At 46.2% G+C, this 18,051-nt stretch overlaps 1 protein-coding gene and 2 non-coding genes across 3 annotated transcripts; all 3 read left to right on the forward strand.

Moving 5' to 3' along the window:
• The first annotated feature begins 7,682 nt into the window (after positions 1 to 7,682).
• Positions 7,683 to 7,793, forward strand: TRNAL-CAA (transfer RNA leucine (anticodon CAA)). The gene is made up of 2 exons: positions 7,683 to 7,720; positions 7,748 to 7,793. It is a non-coding gene; the product is annotated as a tRNA-Leu (tRNA).
• Positions 7,794 to 8,337: 544 nt separating this feature from the next.
• TRNAE-CUC (transfer RNA glutamic acid (anticodon CUC)) lies at positions 8,338 to 8,409 on the forward strand. Its single transcript has one exon. It is a non-coding gene; the product is annotated as a tRNA-Glu (tRNA).
• A 7,438-nt stretch (positions 8,410 to 15,847) lies between these two features.
• On the forward strand, positions 15,848 to 16,664 carry LOC148687006 (uncharacterized). The gene has a single exon (XM_088663385.1). It carries the CDS (start codon positions 15,896 to 15,898, stop codon positions 16,367 to 16,369), a length of 474 nt encoding a protein of 157 aa, XP_088519511.1. The 5' UTR covers positions 15,848 to 15,895; the 3' UTR covers positions 16,370 to 16,664.
• Positions 16,665 to 18,051: the final 1,387 nt, after the last annotated feature.

An 18,051-nucleotide genomic window follows, 5' to 3' on the forward strand; every position in this document is an offset into this window, starting at 1 on the left:
GGGCGGAGAAGCCCCCTTGCCCTCGCGCGCGTGGTCACGTGGCCTCGCCGCTGGGTCCCCGGTGGTTCATGGGAGTTGTAGTTCACTCGGCAATGAGAGTCGGGCGGGCCTGCCGCTCGGCTTTAGGTAGAGCGACGTTGAATGTGTCTTTTTCCACCTGGCAAATGATGCTGGTTTTAACTTAACAATCTTTGTTTTTATCCTCCCAAGTCCGGTCCCTGCCATTGCATGGGTTTTGAATCGATTGGTTTTGAATCGATTTTATATATGTGCTGTTTTTTTTTTTAATAGTATACACACACATACAAAATCGTTCTCTTTTTTTTAATAGTAGATTGCTTCAGGATGCCTTATGGGAAGTGACACCCATTAATGAAACAAATAATAGACATAATTTTGTGAACTCCCAAATTTCTGAGAAAGGTGGCTTAACTGTGTGGCTTAACTGCATTACAAAAAAAAGAAGTTGTCTGCAAATGTGACATGAAGGCTGACAGCATCAACCTTGCTGTGTGGGGAATCCATTGCAGATGACGTTGGCACAGCAGTGGCCAGGGGAGAAGCAAGAAATGGAATTTGAAAATTCCTGGAGAACAGGCAAAGTTCCAGCAGACTGGAGGAGGGCAAATGTTGTCCCTATTTTCAAAAAGGGAAAAGAGAGGACCCAAACAATTACCTCCCAGTCAGCCTGACATCAATACCAGGAAAGATTCTAGCGCAGATCATTAAGCAAACGGTCTGTGAGCACCTAGAAAGAAACGCTGTGATCACTAAAAGTCAGCATGGGTTTCTGAAAAATAAGTCATGTCAGACTAATCTGATCTCATTTTTTGACAGAATTACAAGCCTGGTAGATGAAGGGAACGCTGTGGATGTAGCCTATCTTGATTTCAGCAAGGCCTTTGACAAGGTGCCCCATGATATTCTTGTAAAGAAGTGGGTAAAATGCGGGCTAGACAATGTTACCATTCAGTGGATTTGTAACTGGCTGACTGACCGAACCCAAAGGGTGCTCATCAATGGCTCCTTCTCATCCTGGAGAGTAGTGACTAGCGGGGTGCCACAGGGTTCTTGTCTTGGGCCCAGTCTTATTCAACATCTTTATCAATGACTTGGATGATGGGCTTGAGGGCATCCTGAGCAAGTTTGCAGATGACACCAAATTGGGAGGGGTGGCTAATACCCCAGAGGACAGGATCACACTTCAAAATGACCTTAACAGATTAGACAACTGGGCCAAAGCAAACAAGATGAAAGTACTACACTTGGGGGGGGGAAATGAAAGGCACAAATACAGGATGGGTGACACCTGGCTTGAGAGCAGTACATGTGAAAAGGATCTAGGAGTCTTGGTAGACCACAAACTTGACATGAGTCAGCAGTGTGATGCAGCAGCTCAAAAAGCCAATGCAATTCTGGGCTACATCAATAGGAGTACTGTATAGCATCTAGACCAAGGGAAGTAATAGTACCACTGTATTCTGCTCTGGTCAGACCTCACCTGGAGTACTGTGTCCAATTCTGGGCACCACAGTTCAAGAAGGATACTGACAAGCTGGAACGTGTCCAGAAGAGGGCAACTAAAATGGTCAAAGGCCTGGAAACAATGCCTTATGAGGAACGGCTTAGGGAGCTGGGTATGTTTAGCCTGGAGAAGATAAGATTAAGGGGTGATATAGCCATGTTCAAATATATAAAAGGATGTCATATAGAGGAGGGGGAAAGGTGGTTTTCTGCTGCTCCAGAGAAGCGGACACGGAGCAATGGATTCAAACTACAAGAAAGAAGATTCCACCTAAACATTAGGAAGAACTTCCTGACAGTAAGAGCTGCTCGGCAGTGGAATTTACTACCAAGGAGTGTGGTGGAGTCTCCTTCTTTGGAGGTCTTTAAGCAGAGGCTTGACAGGCATATGTCAAGAATGCTTTAATGGTGTTTCCTGCTCGGCAGGGGGTTGCACTGGATGGCCCTTGTGGTCTCTTCCAACTCTACGATTCTATGATTCTAAATGCCATGTGCATCTGTAGCAGCACAACCGGACGCCTTCATCTGCCCCAGCTGCAACAAAACAGGTCTCTTCCATATCAAATTGAATTGAATTTATTCTTACGGTCACAGGCAGATCTAGGGGAGCAAAACCTGTTCAGTCACAGCAGGAACGGAGCTTCTGGTGTGCCGCTGGATTTTTATTACTTTCTAATGGATCAACGTGACCTAAAGACATGTGTTTTCTGGTGCCACGCTACCTCACCAACCGGGTGATTTGTACAGCAGTGCAGCAGCCACAGAGGCGTGTTTTTGTGGTGCCCTGCTGCCCCACGGACCAAATGACTGGTGCAGCAGATGGAGATGTTAGGTGCCAAACAACACCTGCTTAGATTTGGTTTCAATCCTACCCACTGAGTAGTGAGCAAATGGGGAGTCACAATCTCCCCTGTTGGCATACAGGAGAGATGAGGATCAGAGGTGAACATTATGACGTGCCAGAGTCTGATTGGATGCCCAGGCAGGGCATTGTCTTCTCAATAGGATAAGAGCAGGTCCCTCAGTTGAGCATCAGCCAGCATATGACAGCCAAGCTCAGAGCAATGGTAGCATCCTGAGGTGGAAATTAGAACCAAAGGAGACAATTAGAACAATGGCTGCTGCTTACAGAACAATGAGGAGGAGGACCCGCCTTCCCAAGAGAACGAAACAGACGATTCGGAAAGCCGCACATAAGAAGCTCCTGCCAAAGCAGAGAAAGCAAAATCTGAAGCAGGGGCAGAAGGTAGCAGAGCAGCTGATGGCACCTGTAAAGAAGGATGTGAAGCATCCCTGTGATGAGTTCATCTCTAAAGTGCTGAGTCAGCTGCACCGTGACAGAGTGCCCATATCGACCAAGGCCAAAGGGAAGATGATCTCCTTCATACGGAGGTTCTATAACAGTATGACCGACCACGCCAAGAGCAGCAAGAAAGCCAAGAGGACCTCCACCATCGGCTCGCGGGAACTACAGAAAGCACTGAAAGGTGTGCTGCGCAAGAATCAAGCTGCGGAGTTGGTGAAATCCATCCGCAAACTGGCACGGCGCCGATAGGACAACGTTCGTCCCAGTCTCCTTTGGCTGGCGCAAGTGAGATCCACGGGGGAGAAGAGACGAATGCGCCAGCCTAGAAAGCAAGAGAAAAACCCACCTGATGAAAGTTCCTGATGCTACCCTAAAGATACCGAGAAATACTTCACTTTAAAGAAAACAACATCTCACAGGAGCACTGTGTTGATCACCATCCTGAATAAACTAAGAAGGGTTCTGAGCTGCAGAAGAATCCCTGCATCTCCGGAAAACCTTTGGGAGAAGAAACATCTTATTCTTAGGAATATAATAAAATGGGATTCTACCAGGATCTTTAGCTTGGATGTGGTTTCCTTTCCTTCCAATAAAGCAAGGTGTTAGGGTAAGGTTACCAGATGTTTCTCGGGGACAGTCCCCGGATTTATAAATCAGTCCCCTGACAAAATCCTATCACTCCTAACTGAAGTTGAAAAGTGTCCCCAGATTCATTGGAAAAAAAAATCTGAAAATCTTAGGGTTACAGCAGAAGACGTTTAAGGGGTAACCATCTTTATCTGGGAAGTAGCCAATGTAACACCAACTTTGGGAATTTGGGCTGGGGATCCTGGAAATTACAGGCTATTTAATGTAACATCTTTCACAGGAAACCTGGTCGAAAGTATTGTTAAGGATAAAATAACCAAGCATTTAGAAGAAAGAGCTTTGCTGAATTAGAACCCGCATGGCTTCTGCAAAGATAAGTCCGTAACCAAGCATTTAGAAGAAAAAGCTTTGCTGAATTAGAACCCGCATGGCTTCTGCAAAGATAAGTCCGGTCTCATAGCAATCTGGTTAATCTGAAATAAGAGCAGAGATTCTTTTGTAGGCAGGGCCAGCCCAAAACATTTGGGCACCTGAGGTGAACCACAAAATGGTGCCCCCACTCCCACCAGGGGAGAAGTGGGGAGATGGTATGTGTGCTTGCTGGCCTGGGCTTCCTCACTTCTGCTTTCCTTCAGTGGAAGCAGGTGTGGAGCAGCTGGCTGGCCGGGTGCTAGGAATCACCTGGCTCGCGCAGCATCAAAAGACATGCCTCTTTTGATGTTGTGCTTGCCAGATGATCTGCAGGGCACAGCCACACCATAAGATGTGCATCTTCTCATACCATGCTACCCAGCCAACCAGGTGATTCACGCAGCAGCAAAGTGACATCTCTTTTGGTGCCCTGCTGCCCCACAGACCAAATGACTGGTGCAGCATTGCAGCCATGCCGGCCAGCCAAATGGAGATGCTAGGAGCCAAACAACACCTGCTTAAATTTGGTTTCAGTCCTACCCACTGAGCAGTGAGCAAATGGGGAGTCACAAATCTCCCCTGTTGGCATACAGGAGAGAAGAGGATCAGAGGTGAACATTATGACGTGCCAGAGTCTGATTGGATGCCCAGGCAGCACATTGTCCACCTAATAGCATAAGAGCAGGTCGCTCAGTTGAGCATCAGCCAGTGTGTCAGCCAAGCTCAGAGCAATGGTAGCACCGTCAGGTGGAAGCTAGAACCAAAGGAGAAGACTGGGACAATGGCTGCTGCTTACAGAACAATGAGGAGGAGGAGCCACCTTCCCAAGAGAATGAAACAGACGACTTCGAAAGCCGCATATAAGAAGCTCCTGCCAAAGCAGAGAAAGCCAAATCTGAGCCAAGGGAAGCAGGGGCGGCGGAAGGTGCTAGACCAGGTGATAGCACCTGTAAAGCAGTATGTGAAGCATCCCTGCGATGAGTTTATCTCTAAAGTGCTGAGTCAGCTGCACCGCGACAGGGTGCCCATATCGACCAAGGCCAAAGGGAAGATGATCTCCTTCATAAGGAAGTTCTACAACACTGTGTCTAACCACGCTAAGAGCAGCAAGAGAGCACAGCGGACCTCCACCATCGGCTCCAGGGAACTACACAAAGCACTTAAACGCGTGCTGCGGAAGAAACAAGTTACGGAACTGATGAAAACCGTCCGCAAAGTGGCACGGCGCCGTTAGGACATTTCTCCCAGTCTCCTTTGGCTGGCGCAAGTGAGATCTATGGAGGAAACCTACAAAGCAAGAAACGAGAACCACCCACCTAATGAAAAGTCCTGATGCTACTCTAAAGATAACAAGAAATTCTTCACTTTAAAGGAAACATCTCATGCGAGTACAGGGATCAACTACTCTCCATTCTGAATAAACTAAGAAGGGATCTGAGCTGCAGAAGAATCCTTGCATCTCCGGAAAACCTTTGGGAGAAGAAACATCTTAGAATATAATAAAAACGGGATTCTACCAGGATCTTTAGCTTGGATGTGGTTTCCTTTCCCTCCGATAAAGCCATATATTAGGGTTACTGCAGAGGACATTTAAGGGGCAACCATCTTTATCTAAAGGATGTGGCCCTCCAGGTGTTGGATCACAGCTCCCATTATACCTGAACATTGGGCCATGTTGTCTGGGGCTGATGAGCATATGAGACCAAGGCTGGATCTAGAGATATTTTAAAAAATGTTACAGGAAAACGCATTATAAAGTTCATAATGTAAAACCCCATATGCGATTTTGGCTGCTCTACAATGCCCCCCCCCCCAGCACCACCCACCCAGCGCATGATGTCATGCATATGATGACCTGTAACGCCGGGCACCCCCAACGTGGGGGGGGGGGGGTTAGGTTAGAGTACAGCTCTCTTAAACTGGTTCTGTTACCTCTTCTGCCAAGGGTCATGCTGACTATAAAAGTAAGGCCAGAAGGAGCTTGGGTTTCACTTTCTTTTTCTACCTCTCTTCTGGTGTGGTGTTCTGTATTAGTGTTAAGGTTTTAGACTTATTGTAAGGTATTGTAAGTTTAAGTTAAGTCTGCTGCAACTGAATTTCTTATGGGCAGAGCCAATCCTGAATGTATATTGGATTTGTGACCATTATGCTCATTTGCCTTCAGTAGCAGTAAAGGTCTGCTGGATGAAATATTAATTGCCTCTATTTGTCTATTTTTGGGGAATCCTGCAACGTGTAAGTTTTTACTCTGCTAACTATACATTGGAGTTCTGCTCTGGATCAATATTGAGTAGGATTTCATGACAGTTCAGTATGTACATATACTGTATACATATATACAGATGGGTGGGGTATAAATAATAAATTATTATTATTATTATATAATTATGTATCATATACAGTGGTACCTCGGTTTAAGTATACAATTGGTTCCGGAAGTCTGTACTTAACCTAAGGCGTACTTAACCCGAAGCGAACTTTCCCATTGAAAGTAATGGAAAGTGGATTAATCTGTTCCAGACGGGTCCGCAGAGTACTCAACCTGAAGCGTGCTTAACCCGAAGTATGAGTGTAATTGGTTCCGGAAATCCATACTTAACCTGAAGCGTACTTAACCTGAAGTGAACTTTCCTATTAAAAGTAATGGAAAGTGGATTAATCCGTTCCAGACAGGTCTGCGGAGTACTTAAACTGAAAATACTCAAACCGAGGCGTACTTAAACCAAGGTATGACTGTATCTATATGTATTTTATGTGTACTGTACATAGATATACAGTAACAGCTTAAGGGTCCCAGGCCCTAAAGAAGCCAGACTATCCTCCACAAGGGCCAGAGCCTTTTCAGTGATGGCACCGACCTGGTGGAATGCTCTGTCCCATGAGACTAGGGCCCTGCGGGACTTGATCTCCTTCCGCAGGGGCTGTAAGACAGAGTTATTCCGCCTGGCCTTCAATTTAGCCTGATCTGTCACCCCTTTCTCCTTTCCTTTTTTTTATGAAGAAACCCTTCTGGGTCCCCACATCAAAATTTTCCCTGGTCTCCTTGCTGGCCTTAGCAGGACTAACTTGGCCAGTTGCCCTAGTGATGCTATATTGATGTGTATTTTACGCTGTTTTTAAGTTGTTTTTTGTTGATGTTTTATATTTGTTGTTAGCCGCCCTGAGCCCGGTTCCTAAACCGGGAAGGGTGGGGTATAAAAAAATAAATATTATTATTATTTATTGTAAACGCTGTTGGTGCTGCCATATCCTGTGAAGCTGGTGGAGGCTGGTGGAAAGAAAAAGAGAAAGAGTAAAAACTCAATAGTAAAACGCTCGAACGACGCCACTGATTTTGGCCGCTGATCCGTTCCCCACCCCACCCCCCGGCTCCCGGTCTTCGTTTGACACTTAGATTTTGCATTTAAACAGGTGCTACTGCACCGCGACAAGCACCTTCCGTTGCAACGAGCGCAGTCGCCCTTGCATTGCAAACAAGTGCATGGATCTCGGTGCGCCAGGAAAGATCGGCGAGAGAGGTGACTCTGCCGGTAGGAAACCAATCCTAGATTATTATTTTTATGGCAATTCGGGAGAAGAGGAGATTAGAAAATCAGCCGCCCGATCTGCGGTGTTTAAATTCTGTTGTTTTCGGTGGCCATAGAACGACTCGACGCTGCCCGGGATTTAGCGCTCAGACTCTGTTAAGTGCGAGTGAGAGCAGCCGGGGCGCTTCGCTGCGTTGTTTCCCCTCTTTCTCCTCAACTGGAGGGCCATCCCTGCGCATTGCTTATCTCGTTTCATTTGAAGAGTGTATTGTCGAAGCAGCCTGCCTAGCATTAGGGTGCTTTGTTCGCAGCATGTTTCTGTCAGTGTCAGGATGGCCGAGTGGTCTAAGGCGCCAGACTCAAGGCTCATATCCTTCCCAGGCTCTGGGTGTTCTGGTCTCCGAATGGAGGCGTGGGTTCAAATCCCACTTCTGACACATCCTTTTTTAAATTTTTTAAAATTACTTTATTCATTTTTTTAACCATAAAAACATACATAAAGCTTACCTACGCACCGAAGAGCTTAATAATAAATTTCAGAAGAGAGAAAGAAAAACTTTTTCTCGTGTTTATGTTCAAGGTGGCTTTCATGTCCCCTCCTTTTGCTTTCAAATTCCTTTTGTTACTTGGAGTGCATTTTGTGGAGTAGAGATTAAAGAAGGGGGAAAGGGAAGGAAGGTTTCTTTATTATATCTATATAACTATAGAAATCATAAACCTTAGGACTGCAAAGTACCAACTATTTCTAGACATTTTGGCTTTTAAACGAAAGAGTAGTCTTTTTCTTCTTGCCGCTCTATAAAAAGAACTTTTAATCTGTTGGTTTGTACCGGTAAGACAACGTGCAGAGATCTCATTTTTTTTAGATTTCTGAGATTCCATATGTTGCTAAAACATACCTAGGCTCGAAGAAATGTATCTTAAAATACTAGACTGTATACTAGCTAGTATACTAGCTAGTGAAAGGCTTCGCCAGCCGCTTCCCTGGTGGTCTAGTGGTTAGGATTCGGCGCTCTCACCGCCGCGGCCCGGGTTCGATTCCCGGTCAGGGAATGTGTTTTGCAAATTAGTCAAAACAACACCAGCATTTACTCAAAATAAAATATTTTGAGAACACTTAGGAACCCGCTCTTTTGCTTCGAGCGGATGTACGGCTCTATCGTTGCAGAACACAACTCCCTGTCCGAAACCTCCCTTTATCCCTTTTGTCCGCTGCACTGAAACAGCAAATCGAGCCGCTCTGAACTACTACAGCTTTCTTCGACGCTGGACTCTGCTTTTGTTTTAAATGGGTGGATGTTAAAGTATTACACTGATTAGGACCTTTATTGCATTGCTCGCCCATTCCTTTGTGCTTTATACTCTAACTTGGCACCAGGTGGCAGCCTAGCATCCTTGGAACCAGGAGCTGCTGCGACAACACATACGGAGTAATGGACCAGCTAAAAAATTGCACATCTCTCTTTTATCACCTGCGAAGCTACAGGACTACGTGGGTTCATTTACAAACAATAATACTAGTTGGAGTCGAGGAGGGGCAAGAGAGGAGAATATCAGCATTGCAGTTGGCTTCTGTCCAGAGATCTGCCAGTTCTCTATTCTACCACCAACAGTGGTAAAGTAGGGAGCAGGACTATCCCAGGACTGTAGTCTCAGGTACTCAGATGACACACACTGTTTTGGTGCAGAAACGCAGGTTGTGATGATAAATCAGGTTTGGGGCCTATAGCCTCCACAGTCGTACACCTTGGATCCCGAACGCCTTGCGACTCTCGAACGTTTTGGTTGCCGAACGCCGCAAACCTGGAAGTGTTCTCTGGAAGCTGAACGTCTGACGCAGCTTCCGATTGGCGGCAGGAAGCTCCTGCAGCCAATCGGAAGCCGCGCCTTGGTTGTCGAACGTTTTTCTGAAGTCACACGGACTTCCGGAATGGATTCTGTTGGACAACCAAGGTGCTACTGTATGTTTATTCCCCAAAAACGTGCCTAAGGGTGATGAAGCCCGGCTGATTTTTTTCTTAGTTGAAATCATGATTTCTGTGGTAAAAGTAGAAGTGCAAGGTGGAGTTAATATCTGCCAGAAGCCACTGTCAAAACTGACAGCTAGATCATAGTAAGGGAGAGGTCATAGTCCCCTTCAGGGTAACAATGGTTCCTCGGCTACAGCGAAGCCAGCGGCACTTTCATTGTCATGCCATATTGCCTATATATCCCCATGCTGACAAAAATATGGTGACATTTGAAGGCCGGAGCTTAAGGAGAACAGAACAATGGCAGCCAAACAGCAAGGCAAAAAGAAAGCCAGAGTTCCAAAGAGAAAAAATGTCAACAAGAAGCACCAACAAGCGAGACGGAATTGGAAGAAGCTCCAAGCTCAAAAACATAAGAAGAAGCAGCCTCATTTGAAGCATCAAGCCAAGAGGACCTCAGCTGCTAAGTCAAGGAGCAGTGGGCAGCCCCGAAAGATCTGTTCCTCAAAGCTCTTTGCCTCCAAAATTCTACGGCAGTTGCCCAAGGTGCGCATGGAGGCCAAGGCCAGAGATTTGATAAAGACCTTGTTGGCGGACTTATACAATCATGTGGCGACCCAAGTGGAGGCCGTGGAGCAGAAAGAGGAGCAGGCCCCCATCAGTGGCGACGAAGTCCAAGCTGCCTTGAAGGAAGCCATGGAGAGGGAGTTGGCGAAGCACACGGCCGAACAGCCCACCCCAACCCCCACTCCCACCCCCACCGAGTGCGCTTAGAGAACCATCCCTCCCCTTCTACAGCAGCGGCAAGAAGGGACAGGACCAAAGGTTGCCCTGAGAAGATCCGTACAATACTCAAGAGACTTTAAAAATGTATTGCTGCCTTCATAAGTCCAAGAAATCCTGTCGTGGTAAACGTGGTAAAGACATCTGATGGGACACCAGATGAAAAGCTTCTATGGAAAAGACACAAAAGAGGTGGTTTTCAAAAAGAAAGGCACCACAATTCCAATAAAGCAGGATTTTAGTAGCTTTTTCAGTTCTTCCAATAAATCAGAGTTTTAGCAGCTTTATTCAAGTGTATTTGTTTTCTTCTTCTTCTTCTTCTTCTTCTTCTTCTTCTTCTTCTTCTTCTTCTTCTTCTTCTTCTTCTTCTTCTTCTTCTTCTTCTCCTACTCCTCCTCCTCCTCCTCCTCCTACTCCTCCTCTTTGGAACTGAGCTTCGGTTTGACATTTTGAACTGTGAAGGCACGTGGTTGTTTTTAGATGTTTTAAATCCTTCTAAAATGTTTGTAAAAGTTTTGTCACTTATTTTTAATTGTATTGTTATAACATTTTGTGTTTTCCTCCCTGAGCATCTTTGGGAGGAAGGGCAGGGTATAAATTTAACAATAACAACAACAATTTTTTATACTCCGCCCATCTGGCTGGGTTTCCCCATCCACTCTGGGCAGCTCCCAACAAACGATTATACAATATAATACTAATACTAATACTTATATAAATAATAATAAACAAGGGGTCTTCTCACAACTCTCAGCACCTTAACAAACTATAGTTCCCTGCATTCTGTAGTCCCATAGGAGTAGGTATTGTAGTAGCCATGTTTTAGGGCAGGGGTCGGCAAGGTTTACTGGCCATGGGCCGGATCACTCCCATGCGATTTCCAGTATCTGCGCATGCGCAGGTGTGATTTCCGGCGCCGCTTGGCGAGTCCCCGCGTCACGCTGCGCTGGTTTAGCGCAGCGCGTGCGGGACTCGCCAAGCTGGCGGCTCGGTTGAGGGGCGGCTCATGGGCTGGTAAAACAGTCTTTGTGGGCCACATCTGGCCCATGGGCCGCACGTTGCCGACCCCTGTTTTAGGGCTAAGCCGAAATGGCTTCCAAACACTGGCTGGAAATAGTGGCAGTGGCAGCAAGGAGGCTGGAGGCTGTTACCCCAACCGCCTCAGAATATTCTGAGAGAATTTATGTGGTCAGGGCTGGCCCAGCCATGAGACAAGCTGGATACACAAAGACAGGAGCTCCAAAGTAGATCTTTATTTTCTCCTGGTTCCTGATGTAGATCTTCACCCACCCCTTCCTCCCTAGCAGCAGGGTCGGGGGAGAATACAATTTTGTGGCTCACCCAGGGTTGTCACCCGCCCCGTAAAAAACTGGGACCATCCAGTTCTGGGGCCAAAGTGTTCCCTGTCCCGTTTCGACTTTCAACAGGACTCCTTTCCCTGCTACTTCTGAAGTCATCAACCATGAAAAATAAAAAAGGTTAATTAAAGCTTAATTAGAAAGGTTCCTCCTTTGCATGCTCCCCCTAACAAGCTTGCCTTGCACAGCCTAGCTTTCTAGGTGCCTAGGAAGTTGAGCCCACCCTCCAAAGCCGGCTGACAGATGCTCCAGGTGAGCCAAGAGAGCTCACTGGCCCTTTCTACCTCCTCACCTGCAAAAAATGAAAGATAAGGAAATAAAACTGGGTGTCATCAGCATAAGGATGACCAGACTTTTCCCCCAGCTGGAACTCACTGGAACTCAGTTCCGGCACCTCTCAGGTGGGCGCCATTGCCATTATAAGAGAACAAGGGAGATGTTCATGGTGAGTTCCTGCACTTAATTATTGCATTGCATTGCATTATATTGCATGAAGGAGTATCTCCACCCCCATCCTTCAGCCTGGACATTGAGGTCCAGCTCCGAGGGCCTTCTGGCAGTTCCCTCACTGTGAGAAGTTACAGGAAACCAGGCAGAGAGCCTTCTTGGTAGTGGCACCTGCCCTGTGGAACGCCTTCCCACCAGATGTCAAGGAAATAAATTATGATTATGATTGACCCTTCGGGTAGCGTAACTTTCGGGTTGTGAACGCGGCAAACCTGGAAGTGTATACATATGGGTTTCGCCGCATGCGCAGAAGCGCTCTGCACTCTTCATGCATGTGCAGAAGTGCTCTGCATAGCTGCCAAGTCTCCCGCTGAAAAATGCGGGATCAGCAGCCGCGTGGCACTGGAAGTCACTTCTATGCAACTTCTGGACATGCGCAGAAGCAACTTCCGGTGCCGCTCTACCCAATTTTCGGTGCCCAGGCATGGAAGTCGCTTCTATGCATTTCCAGACATGCGTAGAAGCGACTTCCGGTGCCATGCTACCCATGGACACTGGAAATCGGGCGGCGCCAGCACCCAAAATGGAGCCTCCCTGGCAGGTAGAAAATCCGGGGGATTTCCGGGATTTTTTCCAATTCGGGAGACCAGCGGGAAACAGATTAAAATCCGGGGGTTTCCCGCGAAAAACGGGAGACTTGGCAGCTATGGTGCTCTGTGCGCCGTGCACGTGCGCAGAAATGGCACCTCATGTTGCGGACTTTTCGGGGTACGTAAGGACCCCCGGAATGAATTAAGTTCGTATCCGGAGGGTCCACTGTATTATTATTGCTTGCCAATTCCTTTGTGCATTTTCATTAAGATTTATACTCTAACTTGGCATCAGGTGGCAGACTAGCATATGCCATCTTTGGAACCAGGTGCTGCTGGACATCCAGAGAAAGGTATGTGTGTTTGTTGTTCCGCTTCATTCCCAAAAGGAGGAATGAAAAAACTGCAGCCCAGCTACCCTGCAGCTTGACATTGGCAGACATGGAGTGAACTGATGGAGAAAATCGTGCTTTATGGGGCGGGGGAATGTGCACCTCAGCTGCACCTCAATGACGAGGTTACATGGAGGACCTAACCAGATAAAACAATGCAAATCTCATATATTTGATAATCTGCAAAGCTACAGCACTAGGTGGATTCATTGACATACAAACAAAGAAACAATAATATTAATCGGAGTCAAGGGCAAGAGAGGACAACATCATCATTGACAGTTTCTAAAGAACTGTCTCAAGGTGATTTGTGCATAAAATAATTGAAAACAGCCTGCATGATGAGGAAGAGAGGAGGTTCAACAACGTCAGGAGGCCCGTACGTTCCCCATCTCTGTTCTGAAATCTGTATTTCTTCCCCTAGGGACAGATTCCTGAAATATATTCCGAACCAGTGTTTAAAGAAAATATTGTACACGCATGATACTCAATTTTTCACCATAACTTTGAAAATTCACAACATTTCATCGCCTGTGTTGGTGTAGAACAATGGTTCTCAAAGGGTGTGGCAAATGTGGTGGGAAGATTCAAAGACAATCAAAGAAACATTTAAACATTTCAGTGGAATAGAGTAGAGAAGACCCATTTAATTTGACACCAGTAGTAGCAGGCCCAATCCAACCTCTAGAGAAGAAAGTTTGTTGACAATATGTGGATAGCTCTGAATCTTGGTTTCACATGGACTGGAGATTGAAATGTCCCTCAACCTCTGTGTTTGATGTGTAGTGAGAAGCTTTCCAATTCCAATGCGGCCCCAGATGGGAAGAAAACACATCTGTTGTCAAAACATGGAAATCTGGCAAACAATAATGTTCAATATTTTGAAAGGCTTTTGGAACAGCAGAAATGACAAGGATTTTTTTTTTAAGAACCCCACACAAGTAAAGTTATGAGAAAAGATGCAGTTTATATCTTGCCAAGTGGCTGAATTGATTGCCCAACAGAAAACTCCCCACATACAATAGCTGAAATATTGATTAAGCCCGCCAGTGGCCTGATTGTGAACAATTTGTTTGATGCTGAGTGACATATTATGGAAATTCCTTTGTCTGGTGATACATGGATTTTCAACTCTGACAAATATGAAAGATCAGAAAAGAGAAAGGCTTCTTTGTGTTGATGAGGAAACAACAGTTTGTCTCAGATTAGACTTATAAATTATGAATACCAGATGTCCCCATTTCCCGGGGACACCCCCCAGATTAACAAATCTGTCCCCGGACAAAATTAATCCCCGGAATGTCTCCAGATTTCACTTAATGTCCCCGGATTTATATTTTAAGTGTTGTAGATTTATTAGTAGCGAATGAATGTTGCATGATTGGTTCAACGGCACAAGACACATCATATGGGGACTTCTGGTGAGGTAAAATGGCGGGCACCACGGCAGCAAGCAGCTCCTGAAGCCAGCCAGAGCCAACTGCGCTACCAGGCTGGCTCTGGGCTGCTGAGACTTCCGCTGCCACCGCCACTGCCGACGGGGAACCGGGGACACCCGGCGCATCAACTCGGGGAACTGCTGACTCCCCTTACGACCCAAATTGAGCTGGGAGCGAGAGCGCCTGGCCACCCGGCTGACTGCCCAATGACGCTCTGGGGCCAGGAAAATCCTGGAGCTGATGCAGGGAGAATGAGGAGAGGAGGAGAAGGAAGAGAAAGAGGAAGGAGAAAAAAGAGGGGAGCCGTGACCTTGCCATGCCGTTGAGGAGGAGAGGTAGGAGAGCACCGGGAGGGCAAGAACACATGGCTGAGCCCAGGCCCGACCTGAGCCTACTCCATGGCGGCTAGCGCACCAAGCGAGCAGGCCCGGGCCCAGAGGAATTCTGTGCGATAGAGACCACAGAAGAGATCACTTCTTTTTTTAAAAAAAAAACTCCCCCCCCTCTTTAAAAAAGTGTCCCCGGATTCTTTGGGAAAAAATCTGGTAACCTTATTATAAATGAGATTACCAGGCAAAAGCAAGCTCACATCTTTCATTGAGTTTGTATACATACATAAGAGGCTTGTTTGCAATTATATTTTGGGAACGATTCATGTACAGTGGTACCTCTACTTACAAATAACTCTACTTACGAATGTTTCTACTTATGAATGGAGCTCTGTCTACCATCTTGGATGCGGTTTAGAGAGGATTTTTTCTACTTACGAATTTTTAGATAGGATTTTTTCTACTTACGAATTTTTTCTCCCAATGCATTCCTATGGGATTCGACTTACAATTTTTTTCTGCTTACAAATGTGTGTTTGGAACGCATTAAATTCGTAAGTAGAGGTACCACTGTATATTTTGGGTACAATGCAGTTGCATTGTTTTATACTTTCTGGATTTCCTGTGGCTATTATAAAGCAGTTGTTTTCCATGTTATAAATCAAGCATTGCTAGGAGTTGTTTGTTTTCGTTTCCCCATGTATTTCTAATCAATAAAAAATTCAGCGTGGCGCGAATTTTTATTCTGAAAAGTTTGAGGATCCTTGGTGTAGAACAGGTACCCCCAAACTTGGCCCTCCAGATGTTTTAGGACTACAACTCCCATCATCCCTAGCTAACAGGACCAGTGGTCAGGGATGATGGGAATCGTAGTCCCAAAACATCTGGAGGGCCAAGTTTGGGGATGCCTGGTGTAGAAAGTAAACTTTCCCAGCCTGGCAACTGGCAGTGGCAGAAGGGGCATTGCAGTGTGAGGAAGGCAGCTCCCCATGGCATCCACCCGCTGAGAGGTGAAAAAAATGATGACAAAAAAGCTCTGCCTACATGCCCGATAGCAAGGAATAGGTCATAGTCACCTTCAGGGTAACAATGGTTCCTTGGCTACATTGAAGCCAGAGGCACCCAATCAGCACTCTCCACATAGCGCCTTCATTTGCATGCCATTGTCTATAAATGCCCATGCTGACAAAAAATTTGAAGGCAGGAGCTTAAGGTTGGAAACAAAGAAACAATGGCTGCTAAACAGCAAGGCAAAAAGAAAGCCAGGGTTTCAAAGAAGAAGAACAACGTGCGCAAGAAGCACCAACAACCTAGACGGAATCAGAAGAATCAGAAGAGGCTCCAGGCTCGAAAACACAAGAAGCAGCAGCCTCGTCTGAAGCATCAAGCCAAGAGGACCTCAGGCACCAAGCCAGGGAGCAGTGGGCAGCCCCGAAAGATCTGCTCCTCAAAGCTCTTTGCCTCCAAAATTCTGCGGCAGTTGCCCAAGGTGCGCATGGAGGCCAAGGCCAGGAATCTGATGAAGACCTTGTTGGCGGACTTATACAACCACGTGGCGACCCAGGTACAGGCCATGAGCCAGAAGGAGGAGCAGGCCCCCATCAGCGGCGACGAAGTCCAAGCTGCCTTGAAGGAAGCCATGGAGAGGGAGCTGGCGAAGCACACGGCCGAACAGCCCACCCCCACCCCCACCGAGTGCGCCTAGAGAACCATCCCTCCCCTTCTCCAGGAGCGGCAAGAAGGGACAGGACCAAAGGTTGCCCTAAGAAGATCCATATAATACCCAAGAGACTTTAAAAATATATTGCTGCCTTCATAAGTCCAAGAAATCCTGTCGTTTACCACTTTAGACATCATTGGACACCGAACGGAGAGGATTGCTATGGGGGAAAAACCGTGAAAGAAGTGGCTTTCAAAAAGAAAAGACCACAATTGCAGTAAAGCAGGATTTTAGCAGCTTATTTCACTTCTTCCAATAAATCAGGATTTTTGCAGCTTTATTCCAGTCTAATTGTGTCTTCTTCTGCTTCTCTGGAACTGAGCTTGGGTTTGGGTGTTGAGTACAAATCCAGTTATATAACCGGCAACCACCGGCTTGTTCTCTGCAGCTGCCATTGAACCAGGCCAAACTCAGCTCCACAGCCCAGTGGTAGAGCCATGGCGGCTGCAGAACCCTGCCATACTGGGCTCTCTTGCTCCACATCCCTTCCACTTGAAGTCTTCACAGCACTCCCTGACAGTTTTTTTGTTTGTTGCCCTCCTATCCTGCTGCCCAGTATATGTGTGTCCCCACCGCCTCCCAGATCCGGGCCTTTCAGTTACAGATAATCTTTTCACACAGGCAGTTGTAGAAGAGTGTGAAGTCTGTCGTGCTTATTTCTGTGCTGTGCTGCTGCTAAACTGTTTAAATGTTTAATTTTAATTAACATTTATACAGTGGTACCTCAGTTTTCGAACGTCTCGGAAGTCGAACGTTTCGGTTTTTTGAACGCCGAAAACTTGGAAGTAAATGCTTTGGCTTTTGAACAAGCCTCGGAAGTTGAACATGCTACACGTCTTCTGCTGAGTGCAAGATCTGGAGACCTAGCTGTCGGTTGTTGAGTCTCGGTTTTTGAACATTTTGGAACTCGAACGGTCTTCCAGAACAGATTACGTTCGAAAACTGAGGTACCACTGTATTTCGTTTTTGTCATTTGTACAAAGAGCAGTCTAAATTACTGCTACTACTATTTTTTTTAAAAAAACCAAACTTTATTATTGTTGCACTATTTATTGTTGAATTTCTGTACCACTGTTTCCAGGGGACTTTACAAATTTCACATAGGATCCCACATCTCAAAGTAAGTGCTCCAATATATCAGATTAATAATAAGGGTTGCCCACTCTTCAATCAGAATCTTGTTCATGAGCCTACAGGCACTCTTCTTACAGTAATCCTCAGGGAGAACCTTTCATAGGATAAATGTGATCCCCTGCCAAAAAAAAAAGTAGTAGTTAAAGGCACAGTAGTCTGGGTTGGTGGGGGGGGGGGATGATAGCTCTTCCAAAGACCTGTTTAACACTGTTATTGACAGAATCAGCTAGGAATTTATAAAATTTTCTCAACAGGGACTGGAGACACCCACCCACCCCTGATTTCAAAGCCTGTTTTGATGTAGAGGGGAAAAAAATCACATTATGGGCATGGTAGCTTAGTTTATGGTAGATGGAAAGTACACATATTTTCTCAAAATTAGCCAGGATTTGGAAGTCTTTACGCAGAGGCTTGACAGCCATATGTCAAGAATGCTTTGATGGTGTTTCCTGCTTGGCAGGGGGTTGGACTGGATGGCCCTTGTGGTCTCTTCCAACTCTATGATTCTATGATTGATTGCGACAGCAACACCA

Source organism: Zootoca vivipara, chromosome 2 (assembly GCF_965207765.1).
Source record: "Zootoca vivipara chromosome 2, rZooViv2.hap1.1, whole genome shotgun sequence".
Lineage (NCBI taxonomy): Eukaryota > Metazoa > Chordata > Lepidosauria > Squamata > Lacertidae > Zootoca > Zootoca vivipara.

Coding starts and splice junctions, on each gene's coding strand:
- LOC148687006 (XM_088663385.1), top strand. CDS start 15,896: ATGGCTGCTAAACAGCAAGGCAAAAAGAAAGCCAGGGTTTCAAAGAAG.